At 46.0% G+C, this 17,724-nt stretch overlaps 8 protein-coding genes across 8 annotated transcripts; 4 read left to right on the top strand and 4 right to left on the bottom strand.

Annotated features, from left to right (window-relative positions):
- The first annotated feature begins 752 nt into the window (after positions 1 to 752).
- PICMEDRAFT_111676 (hypothetical protein) lies at positions 753 to 1,170 on the top strand. Its single transcript, XM_019159766.1, has one exon. The coding sequence runs from the start codon at positions 844 to 846 to the stop codon at positions 1,063 to 1,065; it is 222 nt and encodes a 73-aa protein (XP_019018471.1). The 5' UTR covers positions 753 to 843; the 3' UTR covers positions 1,066 to 1,170.
- Positions 805 to 2,094, top strand: PICMEDRAFT_15317 (hypothetical protein). The gene has a single exon (XM_019160764.1). It carries the CDS (start codon positions 1,277 to 1,279, stop codon positions 1,859 to 1,861), a length of 585 nt encoding a protein of 194 aa, XP_019018470.1. The 5' UTR covers positions 805 to 1,276; the 3' UTR covers positions 1,862 to 2,094.
- On the bottom strand, positions 1,994 to 2,820 carry PICMEDRAFT_15315 (hypothetical protein). Its single transcript, XM_019160763.1, has one exon. It carries the CDS (start codon positions 2,711 to 2,713, stop codon positions 2,138 to 2,140), a length of 576 nt encoding a protein of 191 aa, XP_019018469.1. The 5' UTR covers positions 2,714 to 2,820; the 3' UTR covers positions 1,994 to 2,137.
- A 1,117-nt stretch (positions 2,821 to 3,937) lies between these two features.
- Positions 3,938 to 6,647, bottom strand: PICMEDRAFT_15313 (hypothetical protein). Its single transcript, XM_019160761.1, has 2 exons — positions 6,547 to 6,647; positions 3,938 to 6,321 (listed from the first exon to the last, which is right to left on the bottom strand). The coding sequence occupies exons 1-2, from the start codon at positions 6,548 to 6,550 to the stop codon at positions 4,067 to 4,069; spliced, it is 2,259 nt and encodes a 752-aa protein (XP_019018468.1). The 5' UTR covers positions 6,551 to 6,647; the 3' UTR covers positions 3,938 to 4,066.
- Positions 6,648 to 7,891: 1,244 nt separating this feature from the next.
- PICMEDRAFT_26291 (hypothetical protein) lies at positions 7,892 to 8,263 on the top strand (the record flags this gene model as incomplete). The annotated part of the gene is made up of 1 exon (XM_019162440.1): positions 7,892 to 8,263. A coding segment is annotated over one exon (372 nt), but the record flags the coding sequence as incomplete, so codon positions are not given.
- Positions 8,264 to 8,820: 557 nt separating this feature from the next.
- PICMEDRAFT_71433 (hypothetical protein) lies at positions 8,821 to 9,924 on the top strand (the record flags this gene model as incomplete). The annotated part of the gene is made up of 1 exon (XM_019163923.1): positions 8,821 to 9,924. One exon carries the CDS (start codon positions 8,821 to 8,823, stop codon positions 9,922 to 9,924), a length of 1,104 nt encoding a protein of 367 aa, XP_019018466.1.
- A 150-nt stretch (positions 9,925 to 10,074) lies between these two features.
- PICMEDRAFT_71432 (hypothetical protein) lies at positions 10,075 to 15,603 on the bottom strand (the record flags this gene model as incomplete). Its single annotated transcript, XM_019163922.1, has 1 exon — positions 10,075 to 15,603. One exon carries the CDS (start codon positions 15,601 to 15,603, stop codon positions 10,075 to 10,077), a length of 5,529 nt encoding a protein of 1,842 aa, XP_019018465.1.
- A 380-nt stretch (positions 15,604 to 15,983) lies between these two features.
- On the bottom strand, positions 15,984 to 17,669 carry PICMEDRAFT_15311 (hypothetical protein). The gene has a single exon (XM_019160760.1). The coding sequence runs from the start codon at positions 17,653 to 17,655 to the stop codon at positions 16,048 to 16,050; it is 1,608 nt and encodes a 535-aa protein (XP_019018464.1). The 5' UTR covers positions 17,656 to 17,669; the 3' UTR covers positions 15,984 to 16,047.
- Between the last annotated feature and the right edge of the window lie 55 nt (positions 17,670 to 17,724).

Here is a 17,724-nt window from a genome sequence, read left to right as displayed (position 1 = left end):
AATCTAAAACTGGAAAGTTAGCCGCCATGATAAATGAATAATGGCAAGTTTAACCGAAGGTGTAAGTGTATAAATACAAGAGGTTTGTCCCTTGTATTTATGTTTGAGAATATTAGTTTGTAGGCTAGTTATATTAGTTATATATTAATAAGCAACAAACATAAGAAAAAGTGAACATATACAATGGATATTCATAATAGAATAGCTAGATTACAACATTTACTATTGAGATAAGATGCCAAAGCCGTTAAGAAACTAGAGATATGCAATGCTGAGTATCTTGAGAGTTATCTAGACAAACAACAGATAAGAGATAAGAGTAAGATGAGAATAAAGCATTGCAAGACAAAGAAAAATCCTTATAAAGAATAAAAAGACTTCAACATCAAGTAATGAGCAGTAGAAGTAATAGTAAATTTTCAAATTTCAGTAGTTAAAGTAATGAATTTTGGATATCTTAGCTTTTTCGATTTGACTTTTCCCTTGTAATTCTCTACATTTGTTGAAGCTGTAATCTGGGTGCCTGCCCCTATAGTTCTAATACTAGCTAATTCCAAGCTGGTTCCAACCTGCCTTTAATTCACCTCCCCTTTGTTTCTCTAAGCACTTGCCGCCCTACCGCCGAATGAAAGAGGGGGGGGGGCAACTCCTGGACATGTCGCGCCTCAGCCACGAAAGCTCTATCACCGTCTCTGTCAGAGGCTATAAAGCTGTAATCAAAGAAGACGTCAGTAATTCTTACCGGCTAGCTCCACACGCATTGCCAGCAAACGATTACTGGCACTCAAGTTCTGAATCTAGCACTATACTACAAACAATCTCATTGATTCAGTCAATTTAATCATGTCAAACCCAGAAGAACTAATTGCAGAGGTATGTATTCTGTTTTCCGAATCCCGTCCCACCCCTATTTCCCGATGCGATTTGAAGCTTATCAGCAGCCGGTATACTAACAAACACACCCATCGATCCACCAATTTTATTGCATCAGGCCAACAAGAAGCTGAAGAAGAGCTCTGGGCTGTTTTCCTCCTTTCTCGGAGGCTCCAGTGTTTCCAAGTATGAAGATGCGTCCGATTTATTGACACAAGCAGCTAACCTATACAAACTTCAACGTCGAAGTGTTGAAGCAGGGCGTTCGTTTGAACAGGCTGCAGATTGTCAGCTCAAAGCAGAATCTCCCGACGAAGCGGCCAATACTCTTGTAGAGGCCTTCAAATCCTACAAATTAGAGGCACCGGAACAGGCTGCGAACTGCTTGGAAAAGGCCATCGGTATGTTTGTTCAAAGAGGGCAATTCAGAAGAAGTGCCAATTTCAAGACAGACTTGGGAGAGCTTTATGAGAATGAGCTACAAGACATAAAGAAAGCCATCCAAAGTTATGAGGATGCGAGCGAATGGTATAAGGGAGACTCGGCAACGGCATTGTCTAACAAATGCGCATTAAAGGCGGCCGACTTGTATTGTGATGATTCAATCAAGGATTACACGAAGGCTGCGACGACGTACGAAAGGGTGGCAAAGGAGTCGTTAAACAACAGTCTTGCTAAATGGTCGCTTAAGGAATACTTTTTGAAGGCCATTTTGTGCAGACTCGCGGACAGCAATGACTATGCAAGTGCTAATGCGGTTCTGCAAAGGTTTTTACAATGGGACCCAAGCTTCCAAACGACGAAGGAGTACGAACTAGCATCCAAGCTTATAGACGCAGTGAAAGACGGAAGCTCTGATGACATTGCACTTGCATCGAAGAATTTCGACAAGTTTTCAAGACTTGACGGAATGAAGGTGAGAATCCTAAATACGATCAAGAGCAACGTTGTTGCAGCTCCTGCAGACATCGACGAGGATTTTACTTAGTTTTTTTGGCCTCCGTAGGAGTTCTCCACCAGTGTATAGACCCCTACCTTTTTATCAGACTATGCTCCATCCTTTTTATGTGTTTCTTTTCTTTTGTAGTTTAAACGTATGACTATAACTTAGGTTGATTTAGGGTAAGAAATTGTACAAAATTGCGGCTTTAGAATTTTATCCATTCAAAACCAGATTTAAAGTAGTAAGTATCTTTGGCAAGAAGCTAGAACTGGTGACAGTAAAACAGTAAGAGTGACAGTAGAAAAAAACTGTTTTTGATAATCATCTTCTGCCACCTCTGGAGAAACCACCTCTTGAACCGCCTCTTGAACCGCCTCTGGAAGAGAAGCCGCCTCTAGAAGAGAAACCACCTCTACCACCGCCTCTGGAGGAGAAACCGCCTCTTGCTCCACCTCTGCCACCACCTCTGGAAAATCCTCCTCTGCCACCTCTACCGGCAGAAGCACCACCTCTAGCACCCTTCTTCTTTGGAGCCTTAGGTCCGACTTGTTTTGGCTTTGGTAAGAATCTCTCGAGTGGGAGTAATTTGTCGGCTGCGATGTAGAATTTATCTCCTCCCTTGAAAGAGCTTGCTTGGACACCTTCGGAAGGCTTGATGGTGAAAAAAACCTCGTTTAAAGGACCAAGGATCTCGTCAACCTTACCCACCTGTGTCTTGTTTTCTAGATATATTGGAGCATTGAAGTATGGAATCTTTTCGTTGGTAGATCTGCAGACAATGTCACCTTCACATTCGTGAAGGAAAGCGCCCATTTCGAAAACTCTGTCTGGAGGGCCTTGTGGAGCAAAAGATCTTCCTCCACGGCCTCCTCTGAAACCGCCTCTTCCTCTGTTCATTATGACTGGTATGTACGAGTTACTCTGTAAAAATAAACTTGTACTTCGTACAGTGTTTAGGATCTTGCTTTCTCTCAGCAGACATCCTCCGTTGATGTAGAGGCTGTATCAAGTCAAAAAAAATTTTCATGAAACGAAAATTGATTGATTTTCTTCCTCGCGGTGAAAAACCAAAGGCCTGTAGCTGATACCAAAAGCCCAAGCTGATGATGGGCAGGAACCGAGATTAGCATATATATGTTTCCTGTCTCTTGCTGCCACTACCACTACGTCTCCCTATTTGCATAGCTAAGTAACCAGAAGAGCGCTTTATACTCTGGACAGAGCGACTTCTCTTGTTCCTTGCCAATAGAGGTACTCCGGCCGAATACTCTTCAACCACAGGTTGAATAGAAAGGCGACTTTCAGATACTGGCATTTTCCCGCTTAGCAAAAAGTTGCATTCATGTCGCTGACCGCAGACAAGAGGGAGAAGGCACAACCTACTGTAGCTCACAACGAAACAATCAGGCAAGTATGAATACACCAACTAAGCCAGCTACTGCGCACATCATCCAAGCAGAAACAGAGACGCCATGTGGTGAAACAACCTATTCTCATACATGGACGCCCTCTATTTTACTCTAATCTAAGTGGATTCAGCTCTGTTCACAGGAAAGAAAAGAATATGATCATCCTTAAGGATATCATGCATACTGAGCCTCTTCCCCACGACTTTACTTGCGAATCCCATCTGTGCACCGCACATTACAACTATACTTTTCCCGGAAGTATATTCTGTGGTTTTCAGCGGTGTGGCCCAGTGGCTAAACACTGCGCTTCTCCACCGTTTCGTTTCCACCCCCGAGCCCGCACTAATCCATGCGTACTCGCCCACACAAGGGCCGCCCCCCCCGGGGGGCGGCAAATTTTCAGCGCGAGTGGGAAATTCGGTGGTCTACCCCGTCCCGCCCCCACGGTCCGCTGTGGGGGTAGTAGCCGCCGGCGGCGACAGCCTGCTGCCGCCCGCCGGCTCCTCCTGAGAGGTTTCCTGGGCGTGAAAGCGCCGGGCAGTTCCACAAGAAATTACTGCCGGACTCCCCCCCTCGCGGGAAGGGTCCGGCAATGGGAGCGTTCTGCGGACGATTGGCCCGGCGGCCCTCGCGGCCGCCGGACTGTTGAGTGCAATGCATGGATCCCAGCCGCCTGGCTGGGAAACTCGATACCGATCATTATGCCGGCTTGGGGGTTTTCTTTTTTGACAGGCAGGATCCGCTGGAATGGGATCCAATTAACACAACACAAACTAACTATACACTTTATTACACATTACTCGTTCAAGGAGCTTCTTGCTGCATTACAGCATTGCAACGTTCACTCAGTCTTTGCAGGCGCAGTAGCTGGGACTGCTGCGCTAGCTTCTGTCCTTGGCTCCGTGTTCGCATCGGCGCCTTCCTTGGAGCCCTCTTTGGCCCCAGCCTCGGTGGTGGGCTTGTGGTAGACGAGGTTCCGATACCCGCCCCGGCCGTTGTATCCGCCACGACTGCGGTTGCTGGACCCTCTGCCGCGACCACGTACATAGCCGCCATACCCCTCACGGCCCCAGCCGGACTCACTATAGTCGCCACGGCCTCCACGTCCGCCACGCCCCCTTCTGGGTCCTCCACCACGGCCACCATGACCCCGGCCACGGCCTCTGGACATCGCTGCCGTCGACGGAGAGGAGGGAGAAGATGGACTTTCGGCACCGGCCTCTCTGGCATCCCCTCTTTCTTCGATTCCAACCGGGGTTTCTTCGCTGGCCTTCGTCAAATTGTGATCCTCCGAAGATGTAGGCTTGCCCTCCTCTTTGTTTTGGGCGTCGGAAGCAGCCCGCTCACCAGCGCCACTGACGGCATCGAGATTGGCTGGTTCAACATTCTCTTCGTTGTTGTGCTCGTGCTGGACGTAGTTCTCGAAACCGTCAGACGGCTTCTCATCTCCGGCTCCTTCCTCCCCTTCTTCATCTTTGCCTTTTTCCACGGACTTGGTATATGGTTCTTGCGGAGTACCATCATGATTATCTGACACACCGTGTCCGTGTCCGCCGTGGGCAGCCATGCCTGGTGGGGCATTGTGTCGCTGCTTGTTGCCAAAGCGGCCTGCCGACATTCGTCTACTTGCTCCTCGTCCTCTCTCCTTGCCAGCAGAGTGGCTACGTAGTTCGTTACGCTTTTTCATCTCCTGTTCATACTCCTCCTCACTCAAATCTCTGGCAATTCTTCTTTCGAATCCAGACGTCGTTTTATATCCTTTCCCCGAAGAGGACGAAGATGACGAGGAAGACGGTGATTTCGATTCTTCAACATCCCTTCTCCTGTCAACTGCACCGCTTCCAACAGAATCCTTCCTCCTCAATATTTTAACCGGAGACCCTGGACTGTGGGATTTTCCATCACTCTCTTTCTCTTTCTCTTTCTCTGTTGCCGCTGCCGCTGCAACAGCCTTCTCCTTATTTTTTTTCCCGTGGATCAACGTCATATCGAACGTAGTTTCGTTCACTGCAGCTTTTGTCAATTTCTTCTCAATTTCTAGCTGTTTTGCCAACGTGTCGACAGGTTTAGCATTTCCAAAGGGATTAGGCTTTGGGTGGACAGGTGCCCTCACTGGGGACTTAGAGATCGAATTGGCCCTATTGCTTTTATTCGACGAGTCCACCTTCAGCTCCAGCTTTCGTGCTATCTCTGCTGTGTTTTCCGATATTATTGGGATTTCCGGCACTAGAACCGGCTTGGCATTCCCAAAAGGATTGACCTTTGGCTGGACACGGTGAGGTTCGCCGCTCGGTTTGGAAGCCTGGTCGAGAACCTTGGCGATTTCTTTCGTGCTTTCGGAAATGATTGGGATCTCCGGGACGACAACAGGTTTAGCGTTTCCAAATGGGTTCACTTTGGGTATACTTGGCTGTGTATTTGTTGCTGTGATAGGTGTTGGGCTCATTTGTCTCTTCAACCGCTGCTCTCTCTGTTCTTTCTGCTCATCCTCAATCCTTTTGTCCTCCAGGTCTTCGTCGAAGTTAAGCTCGTGGTTGAACTGCAAGATCGCCTGGAACTCGTTGGAAGAGGCCGAGTCGATGATGATCCTCGATCTCTCGATGTTGATTCCGTTCCACTTCAACACCTTCTGCATGTCTTGCGGCGTGTACAGGAAAACAAATGCGATCTTCTTCTTGTGGGTCGGGTCAGACGGGTCGAGCAAGACGTGGCATTTTTCCAACTTGGTGTATCTTGACTCAAACAACTCCTTGATCAACTGGCGGGTGCAGAAGGGAGGCACGTTGTCAAAGACAATGATGTTCGAGTTCTTGTAGTTGTGGGATTGCCCTCCTCGGGGCATCGCCGAGCTTCGCCACGAGGTGCCGGCGCCGGGCTCGTGGAAGTCGCCGTTGCGGGCTTCTCGCATGCCGAAGCCGTTATGGCTCCGCTCAAAAAGGTTGCTCTTGTTGCCGCTGTTACCGAACGGCGACGGGGCCGCCGGCTTGAACGGGTTCGAGTTCAACGTGCTCGTGATATCGAAGTCGTCCTCAATCCAGGAGGGCGTTCCCAGACTAGGGTCCGCCATGAACTCGGTCAACGACATTTTCTTTGTGCCTGTTTGCATCACGTCCGTCGCACGGAGGGGGGAGGATGATGGCATCGGTCAACGTCCGTGTTAGTAATCTCAAGCTTGCGCAGAGAAAGAGACCAGGAGACATACACAACGAGAAAGACAGCTTTCTCGGGTGCAGCTTGAATGGCCCACGACGCCGCAATCGCTTATCCGGCTTCCGGCTCCGTCGCAGTGCACACCACTCCTGTATTCCGCTGGTCACATACCCATTTTTGTTTGTATTCCCGACTGCAGAAAACTTGACAAATACTCGTCTCCACACCAATGCTAATCGCACGTGTTTCTTACCTCTAGTGGCTCTACCGGGAGCCTCCACCCGACGTCCTGCCCCCCTCTGGCGCAGCCTGCCATTCCTCCCGCCATCGTGGTGCAGTCTGTTATTGTCTTACAGGCCCAGCATCGACAGAGAGAACAGAAACGGCGGCAACACCGCTTACCCGGCCGCGACGTCCCTGCCGCCACCCAGCCGGCCCGTTTCTTTCTTTCGGGCCGTCTCGCCACGCCGGCCAGGTCCGGCGCCGGCTGAAAGAGCCCCTAGTCGGCCAGAGCACAGTGTCCAGAGCACAGAGGTCTGGTGGTCTGCTCCAACTACAGAGAACACCGCAGAGGAGAGTCGGCCTGTTGGAGACCTCCCTGGAAGTCGGCGGAGGTGGCAGCATCGGTAAAACACCCCCGAGCGAGGAAGCTGCTGAGCCGTCACCTTTTGGGGCGGCAGCTCCCGCCCCACACTTCTCGCCGGACAACCTGTTGCTGGAACACGTCTACTGGCGTCTCTGCGTCCACAAGCTGAAAACGGATGTGGAATACCAGGCCTGTGTCCAAAGACGTGTCCCTGTTGGCGACGGGGTGTTCCTCCCGGGCCCCGGCGCTCCGCTGAGCCTCCGCCAGCGCTGTTTTCGGACGTTTTGCGCCGATCGGCCCAGGGCAACGGCGCGGGGCACCATCAGGGTTGCCGCTTTGGGTCAGCAGGGGGCTCGCCGGGGGGCTCTTGTGGAGAGACGGAGACAGCAGGAGAAAGAAGGAGGCAAGGGCCAGAGCACCTTGGGGGCTGCCACAGGTATAAAAGCAAGGCATCTCCCCCCAGCACCCCGTCGGTACCACGCCATGTCCGACACGCTCCTCGACAGCTCCAGCATTGGTCTGGGGCAGACGCAGACGCAGACGCAGACGCAGACGCAGACCACCATCATCTACATCGACGATGAGGATGCGAAGGACAGCGACGAAAGCGACCTGAACGAGACGGAGGCGACGCCGCAGGGCCCGACGATAGCGGCGTCGGGGTTTCTCCACAACAAGGTGCTCTCCTTGTCGACGACTTCGATCAAGTCGTTGATTCCGAACTTCTATTCGATCACGGGCGGGAACAACTCGTCGCCGACGCTGGTAAACACGCCGGGCAGCCCGCTCTACGGTGAGCAGCCGGCAAGCACGAACCACAGCAGCCTGAGCCTGAAGGACACGCTTTTCACGCAGGACCCGCTCAACGTGGTGTCGGACGAGTTGGCGAGAGAGTCCGACGTCACCGTCTCGACCAACGTCACGCCGCAGGCGGAGTACAAGGGCTTTGCCTCGTACGTGATCTCGTGCATCTTCCTGTTTACCTGGATCTGCTGGTCCTTCATGCCCGACCGTGTCTTGAACAAGATGGGCGTCTACTACTACCCGTCGCGGTGGTGGGCCTTGGCCATCCCTTCCTACGTCATCGTCTTGATGATGTACATGTACGTCGGCATCGCCTGCTACGACGTGGAGTACTTGACGTTGCCGCTCGACGACAACAGAAACGTTGTCGACGACTCCGGCATCGTCGTCACCCAGTTGGAAAACTTCCGGGCCAAGGACATCGACAAGTACGCTTACAGCGGCACAAGCGGCGTCTGGGACCTACCCATCTCGACCGTCAACCAGATCCTCTACTCCTCCGCTCCGGACGACGACAACCTGGATCTGGACCGGGACCTCGACCTGGACATCATTGTCGATTTCGAAGACGCAGGCAACGGTCTCGCTGTTGCCGCCGCTGGCCTCGACACCGAAAGTGAGGGCACCCCACGTTGAATATAAACGCGGCTGTGCACTGCCTCGGTCTCGGTCTCGGTCTCGGCCTCTGGTCGGTTTCTGTCTTTTCGCTTCCAAACGCATATCGTGATGTCCGGCATGATACAAGAGGCACAGTGAGATACCTGCCCTAGATTAGGACACATGATAGAAAAACAGCAGATTTTATTGCAGCCGGTAACTGGTTGCTTTCCTCGGCAGTCCCTCTGTGAGGGGAGAGGCTTCTGTCAGCCTATGCCACATTGACCCCACTTTTTCCTACGTGCTGCATCGGGCGTCAAAAGGGTGGAGTAGCACTCTCTTGCAACTATTCATATAGCTCCAGTTTCCTCTTGTTCACGCCTCGCAACGAAACTCCTATCTATTTCGGTGTCAGCATTTACTGTTGAGTGACAACAGCAAAACAATCAATTTTCAGAATGATGAAAGCTTTAACGTACATGGGCCCCGGTGTCATCTCATGGCACTCAATCCCAAAGCCAAAAATACTCCAGCCAACAGATGTCATTGGAAAAGTTGTTGCTACCACTATCTGTGGTTCTGACCTCCACATATTGAAAGGTGATGTTCCCGAAACCACTGCAGCAGCAAGTAAAAACCCCGAAAAGGGCCTAGTCCTTGGTCATGAAGCCATCATTGAGGTTGAGAGTGTGGGGAAAGACATCAAGAAGTTCTCACCAGGTGACATCTGCATTGTTTCATGCATAACTTCATGTGGCAGCTGCTACTATTGCAAGAAAAACCTTCAATCTCATTGCAACGGTAACGAAGGGACTTCTGGTTGGATTTTCGGTCACGAAATTGACGGCACTCAATCTGAATACGTAAGGGTCCCCTTTGGTGACACCTCTTTGTTTAAGGTTCCAAAAGGTGTCTCATACGACAAACTTTTGATGCTTTGTGATGCAATGCCAACCTCTTATGAAATCGGCGTTTTGGCTGGAGGTGTGAAACAGGGCGATTCAGTTGCAATTGTTGGTTTAGGCCCTGTTGGCCTATCTGCATTGCTCTCTGCAAAGACTCTAAGGCCAGCTCAAATCATTGCTATTGACATGGATGATGAAAGACTAGAGTTGGCCAAGCAGTTTGGAGCAACTCATACTATTAATACGGGAAAACTTACCACCCAAGCTTTGACAAGCGAAGTTTTGCAGCTTACCTCCAACCTATCTCCCGGCAGAGAACAAGGTGTTGACGTTGCCATTGAATGTGTTGGTATTCCTGCAACCTTTGAACTGTGCGAAGATTTGATAGCTTCAGGCGGTTCCATTGCAAATGTCGGTGTCCATGGTAAAAGCGTCGAGTTGAAGCTACAGAATCTCTGGATCAAAAACTGTAAAATCACCACTGGCTTGGTTTCTGCTAATACTACCGAGGAGTTGCTCGAAAAAGTGGTCGATGGCACCTTAGATCCAAGCTTGATCATCACCCATCATTTCAAGCTCGACGAAATCGAAAAAGCATATGAAGTCTTCAAGGATGCAAAAACTACGAAGGCTATGAAAATAGTTTTGACACCATGAGTGAAAACCAAAGTATCATAGCTAAATAAATACACATGAAATATCGGCTGTTCCATTATTTATTTTTTTGCTCTCTATATATACCTTTATCTCCAAATAATAGGAAAAAACAATAAATCGCAATCCTCGCATTACATTTCCTTTCGACCCCTAATCATCTTCTCCATTATCCACCTTCTTATACTTTTCTTCCGCCTTGCGTTTTTCGTCAGGATTGATATCATTAACTCCTCCCAGTAAACTTCGTGAAATTGCTTCTGTTGCAGCAATTGCTGGCCTAATGAACACAATCGGAGTCGCCTTAGCCAGCTCCATCATTGCGCTTGAAGCGTTCTCCGACCCTGACGCTTTCACTCCTGCTTCATACAGCGCATCTCTTGCCGTGTTGAAGTTCTTCTGAATAGAACCATAGGCGGTTTTTAGTCCTTCATTGAAGGATGCTGGTTGATCGGAATACAAGCTGACAACATAAGTTTCGTTTGGTGCATTCCCATTCTCTGCCTCTTGGGATTCATCAGAAGATAGGAAATCAGAATCAGAATCAGAGATCGTCTCTTCATTGTATGGTGGGTAATCATCTGCATCATTACCCAATCCTGACTCATTTATCAAATTAGAGCTGCTGTTTTCATACTTGATCAAATTTTTTTGATCACGGAAAAAATACCTGTGATAATCCGCTTCTTCTTCATCACCAAAAGATGCCGTTGAACTCCTTCTACGCCGATCCGTGGTTTTTCCATCCTTACCCTTCCACTTATTGGGATTAGCAGAGTCTTTTACAATTCTTGCCGAAGAGCCACTACCACCAAGCACTTCTTCTGTATTTTCGAGTATGGTCTGTGTGCCGGCAGCTAACTTGGCTCCCAATTTCAGAAGCTCTCCACTGGTTACTTTCGTGAAGGCAACTGCTCCAACTTGTAAACTTCTCACAAGGCGTCCATCCTTTTTGTACTCTTTCAGGGGAACTGTAACTAGATTATTTACTCCAGAACCAATGTTGATTATTGACCTAACAGGGGCCAAACCTGACAACACACCTGCTAATTGATTTTTCTTGACATCCGGGGACCAGAACCCGTTCAATAAATCATTGAGTTTGCTGAATCCCGGAACACCATACAACGTGACTTTGTTTAAGGTGATTTCGGACTCATCTAATATGAAGATGTTCATAAATTCACTTGTATGGCCAGATCTAATCCCTGCATAATCAAATTTCTTTGGTTTATAGTCAAGTTTTAGCAGAATCGTATCAATAACAACTTTTTCCAAGAACATTTCTTCGGTTTCAACAGTGGGTGGTATAAACCTTTGATCTTTGAATTCACCAAAACGGGTTAAAAAGTCTAAAGTGTCTTGATCGACATATAATCTTAAGGGAAGCAAATTTACATGAAGTATCATTTCAATTGCGGCAAGCCTAGCAATCGGGCGTACTAAATCAATACCAATCTTCATCATATTTTTGCCAATTTCTCTTTCTCCTGCCTCTCTCATATATCCAGCAAACATATTCCAACTTGATGTAGGAACATTATCAGTGATAATAAAATTATTCACACTGATGTCAATCTTGTTTACTTGCTCTGCTTCGTCGGTGCTATCACTTTTAGAAAAACAATTTGGCTTATCTTTCATATGAGGCTCATTGCTGGATAGCAATTGAAAGTCGACATCCAACTCTTCGAGCTTGATAAGCACTTTGTTTTTCAATGATCTCTTTAACTTCAAAGGCTTACTTTTGCTTTTACCAAGGTCAATGGTCTGGATATGTGCATTATCGGGTCTTCCGGTTCTAGGTTTTTTAAGGGGGTAGCCACCAATTCTTTCTGTAATATGCGTAAAAACTTCATTTGGATCGTCACGAGGTCCCACCCCTAACATTATGGATGCATATAATGTTTCCTCAATCACGTCGTTCCTATGCTCACTCACTCCAACATCTGCGATAAGCTGATCAGTGACATCACCATTCGTTTCACTTTCCGATGCAACTTGGTTTGCAACACGTTTAGCTTTTTCAGAAACTCTTTTCAAAGCACTTCTTATTTGTGTTCTAGTTTCTTTCCAATCGTAACCATCGTGTAAAGCAATTTCGGTCTCCGACACACTAACATGCAAGGCCAGAGGTATGATCTTGCAATCCTTACCGTGAAAAACATGATGGTCAAAGTGACTTGAGTTAAGGGAAACTTCACCCGAGTTCGAACCTTTGTTAGTGATCGGTGTTTCTTGATTACCGGAGGCACGAGAATATTTCTCAACATTATCATAAAAGTTCTCGACAACACTCAAATCGTCCTTATTGGCTTCTTCTTCCACAATTACAGCATTTTCTAAAAGAGCCGGAGCTCTGCTAGTACCGTTTGTACCTGTAGTCGTATCAAAAAAGTCTAATTGGACATCTTTAAAAACGTCTAATTTGTTATTGGTCTCTTTATATTTATCCTCGTAGGAGAAAAACACCGGTTTTTTCAAATCTTTAAGTAGCTGCACAAAACATTGAGTAGAATCACAACAAAGGTCCATATTCACTTTCTGTATATCTAGCTGCGCATCAATTAAAGGTCTTGTAGTATTCATATCGTTAACTGTATTTTGATTTAAAAGGGAGGTAGTAGTACCTGCCTTGACTTTTATAACAACCGTACTCAACGACCCAATGGTAACATAGCCTTTGTTTTTCCAGATTGACAGCAAAGTCCAATCAGCTGCATATTTATTTTTACTCTTTGAACGATTCTTGACGCTTTCAGTATCATCAATCAACAACAACGAAATTGAGTTTGAAGTGAATTGTGCAACCGTAGTTTTATCATTGTAAAAAACAATATTTGAACTTGCTTTGTTTATTACCATTACTGCCTCGCTTGCCAAATTTACCGGCTTCAATCCAACGCAAACGTCAGTGAGAGAAAGAAATACTTCGGCGGAAGACCGTTTCCTAAACTTTCTTTTCGTAGATGACGATGAATTAGTACTTATACTGGACACAGCAGCAGGGAGATCATACTTGTCTTGACCAATATCTCTTTCAAACATTGCGAGCCATTTTCCACTGTAGTAGGCTAGCCAGTTATTCAGAAAAATATGATAAGATGCCTCAGCCTTGACAAAAATCATGGGTGCCGTACCCCATTTGTTTCCTTTGGTGATAACTGTTTCTCTGATGTCATCTTTAACTCTTTCTAAGGAGACATGAGACACTGAGATGTGATTAGCACCCTCCGTTAAGGAGATTAAGCCGACATTGGTCATATTTCCTGTAAGTCCTCCAAATTCTGGGTTAAGATTTTCAATCGACACTTTTACATCTTTCACTAACACGTAGCTGCTAATTTTTTTATGTTTTGTAAAGGAGTTTGAGCCCATTCTTTTGCCCTCATGTGGAACACTTTCAAACTGGACAACACTTTCTTTCTTTTCTTCATGTTTAACCTCGGATGCCAAAGTGTTTAAAACAGTTACAATCTGTTTTAAATTTTCAAAAGAGGAAGAGCAACTAATCTCATCTATTATCACTGTCTGTTTGGTACTGCACACAACATCTTTCTGTGCTATAACATCAAAGCTTCGAAATTTGGCCATAGCTTCCCCATGATCGGAGTATTTTATTTTATCTACTCTCAACCAAGCATCTCCCTTGGCTGTACTAAAAATAAGTTTGATAAAGTCAACAGTTATCATTTTTTGCAATGAGTCATAGATAGCAGGAGCAATGGAAACGTTTAAAATGTCATGCTCATCGGTTGAAAGGCCAATAATGCCATTAACACCAGAGAATCGCAATGTTAGATCTGAGGAATTGCCGTTCAAAGTCTTAGGTGAAGCTTTTAATGTAGCACTGAACGACTTTGAAAGCTTTAATTTTTTCAGACGGAGTAATTTTAGCTCTTCAGTTTTCTGAAATGCCGGAGTCAAGCGATCCCAGAATTTCAAAATAGAGATCAACATGCAATAATCTATATTAAACTGAAGCGATTTTTCTACTATAACACTAGTGATACGTGAAATGCCTTGTGTTTGAAACTCAAATCTTATATCTGGATGGGTGTTCTGAGTGTCATTGAAAAATAAACATTTAAGGTCCTCCTTAGATAAAACCTCAAATACTTCTAAATTACCTTGAATAAAAGTGGGACTTCTTTGTTCAAGAAAAAAATTGGCACAATGCAACCTGTAAGAATCTTGGGTTTGAAAGACTCCTTCTTTTAATAGATTGGAATTTAGACTTACTTCTAAATCAACCACAGAGAATAACTGTAGCGTGATATTCGAGTTTGATTTTGTTTTTTCAACTTTGGGTTTAGGATTACTTACCATTTTTTGTTTGTTTATCCGAATTAGAAAAGTAAGGAAAGATGATAGCAAAGAAGGAACTGGAATTAGGCAGACTTTTATTATACCCACCTCGATAGTAAGAGCTTGTCTTTTCTTGAAAGAAAGATCAACTAAATCAATTGTCATAAGAACCGATCCGGTCTCTATCTCATCGCAATCTTCTTTTTCCATTGCTGTAGATGCTTGATCTGTTATATGAGTTTCGGCATCATAAAAATCTCCTTGAGTAGCACTCATATACATACTTTTCCCAGAGGCCGTATACAATGCACTCTCAAGTATTGATTGTCGAACATCATCTTTGCTTTGTGCCATAAAGGAGGATGCCATAAGCTGATCATCAAAGCTGTCATTGTCACTATCATCATCATCCACATTATTACTCTGATGTTCTTCTTTACCTTTTGTTTTAATTTTTTCCCATTCAGTTTCATTGATAGATGGATGAGCTTTACCTCTTTCACACTCACTATTACCCTTATAATAGTTTTCTGTGGAATTTGGTGTGGTCGGGTCTTCTTCTCCTTCGAGTTTCACGACTGAAACCACGATTCCCTCAACAGTACATTTTCGTTCCGCTTTATTACCATCAGCTTCAATTTTATCAATACCAATAGCCAAAATAATGGGGTCAGCTACAACTTTGATCTTGATATCCTCCAGTGATACAAATACCTTTCCCATGATGTAACTCATTGCATATGAAAGTATCGTGTTTGAAGGCTTGGAATCGGACTCTAAGCTCAGTTGTATATCTTCTGCCAACGCTGCATCATTATCTAATATCTGTTTCAAAGACTTGGAAGTCTTATCCAGTTCTTTTGCGTCTTGTGAATCTTCCTCATCGGGGACTTCATCTTCCCAGTTGCCAATTTCATCTTCACTATTAGCGCTAAATGAGTTTGCGCCACTGACGGCATCCACAAATCCCACGACGCTTTCGACCATACCTTCTAAACCTTCTAACGGGTCATCAAGTCCCTTCATTATTATAGAATTTGCTGTATCCAGGAATTGGCCATTTTGAACCGAAGCTTTGGGACTTATAACGCAAGTGATCCCATTAACGTGTATTTGTATACCACTTGTACTCATGGCGATCTTCAGATCTTTTACGTGCGCATGACGAATATTGATTGGGGTACTTGGTGGTAAATATCGTGTTTGTAAGCTATCAATATCTAATGTTAGATCCGTCAAATGAAGTGAAGGGCCGGAGTTGCCTTTGAGTGTGAATGACGACTGCTGAGGTATGTCCAAAGGATGTAACGGCAATCGAGAGAGCAAAATCGACAATATGGTCGATTGTATAGCTGAAGAGAACACAGAGGCCATTGAAAATGCTAATGTAAAATATTTTCAGTCTTGAATAGTGTTTCTTTGGTGAGTTCAAACTGTTTTTACCTGTACTTTAGATCTATTTTAATTTAACTCAACAAAGATTAGTTGTTTTCTTTGCCTTCCCCGAGCAGCAAGACGAGACGTAAATTCCTCAACGTGCACTAGTATACTTATCGAGTATAATCTAAGTAAATATGTAATAGTAAAATGGTTATTCCGTCCCTTCTAATGGGGTTCTTGGTTGGCGTCATCGTGTGGGACAGTAAAGATGATGATGTACCGGGACTTCATCACCCTAAAAACCCCTAGTGTCGCTGCACCGCCACCGGCTTATCGGTGCGCACCAGCCACACCCAAACGGGTATCGCCTTCTTACCGGTCTGTGTTTACCAGATAACGTTTATTACAAGTGTGCTAGAAGTAGAATTAGACAAAGTATTAACTCGGAAGTGCAGAAAAGGAGTTACTGTTGACAGCTCCGTCATCATCTGTTTCACCACTAAGGGCTTCATCAATGACGTTTTGACGAATGACATTTTTCTCCTGGCTTTTGATAAAAAAAAGCATGCTCAAACCGAAGAACACTGTTAGTGTTACAAGTATGGAGTTAACAGGAGTGGGGTTGTTGTGAAACGTAAAATGTGTCGCATTGTCCAAAACGGTTTGGAGCAAGTTCATCATACCACTGAAAAAGATGATGGCGCCATAGACAGTACCAAATGTGGAGTAACCAAAAACCTTGACACAGTAGTCTGACACCGCGGTGTAATAGAATGGTCTGTAGACGACGAGCAATAAGATACCAAGATATTGTAAATATTTGATGGACAACATTCCAAAAACACCGATGGCTGTTGAAACCCCAAGTAAGATGGTGAGGACAACCAAGGTGTGTAGATTGTCCAAAATCAAACCAATAAATGGGATAGCGACGATCCCTCCCAGTGGCAAGGCAATGTCGAAAAACTTGTTTATTGTGACGGCAGTCTTGGCGTCAAAGTAGTATTCCATCTGTGAGGATATAGTTGCAACAAAGAAGTTTATTCTGATCATTTGGATGGTAGTGAATAAACACATAATGAACCACCATGGGGACTTGAACTGTTCCTTGATGGTCTTCGAGTGAAGTACACCAAAAACACCTCCTGATTTCTCTTTCAAGTTGTGATCTGCAATTTCCTCAAACACCGACTTGGTGGACTTCATGGAACCACGACGAGACCTGCTTTGCTCCAGAGATGCAACTTCTCCTGAGAGGTAGCGGGGGTCTTCTGGATCAATAGGGAGTCCTCTCTCATCAAGACCGGTCTCACTAATCTTTGCAATGTCCTCAATAGTTTTGTACGACTCATGGGGCATGATGAAGACCTGGCACAGGAAAATGAAGATGGGCACGATCAAGTAGAAAGAAAAGAATTTTTTCAATGTTAGGTTCTCGACAATGTTGTTCTGGAATGCAATTCTGTAGAAGAGGAACAAAGCCGAGGAGCTATCAAAGCAACCAGTAAGCAAAGCCAAAATTAATCCAGATCTGCCGGGGAAAGAGTTGGCTAATTGGAAACAGCTGATGAAGACGAAGGGACCGCTGAACGCCAAGGTGACGTACCCGACCAAATAAGCGTCGAACCAGACAATGCTTTTACCGTATGCCAACAGCACCGAGGCAAGGGCAAGAAAGAACGAGCCCAAAATACCTGTGATCCGGGGACCGTAATTGTCTAGGATCGAGCCGACTAACAACGCAGTAGCGTTAGTGACCACGGCCGACAAGGTGAACATCAGGTTCAACTTCAAGTCCTGGTCGACACACGCAGCATCGAGAATGGAGAAGTCTGTGGAAGGGGGAACTTTGATGTCACACACCTCCTTATACACCCCTTGTGCGATCAGAACGGGTTTGAGTGCAGCAAACCCAAACACCGGGCCTGCCGCAAACAAGCACCACAACATGGAGCATGCGACCTGAGCGACTCGAACGCCCAACGGAGGAAGGTGGCTGGACGCCTTGGTAGGCAAGATCAAGGGCGTGGTTTCTGTGTCCGACATTGGCTGCTTGCCTGTAGGCGGAGAAGACTGAGAAGAGGATCACTTGAGTGTGAACAGAAACAAGAAGGT

The sequence above is a fragment of the Pichia membranifaciens genome (genome assembly GCF_001661235.1).
Source record: "Pichia membranifaciens NRRL Y-2026 unplaced genomic scaffold PICMEscaffold_2, whole genome shotgun sequence".
Taxonomy (NCBI): Eukaryota; Fungi; Ascomycota; class Pichiomycetes; order Pichiales; family Pichiaceae; genus Pichia; species Pichia membranifaciens.
The sequence above is the reverse complement of the archived record's forward strand: the minus strand, read 5'-3'. Positions and strand labels throughout refer to the sequence as shown.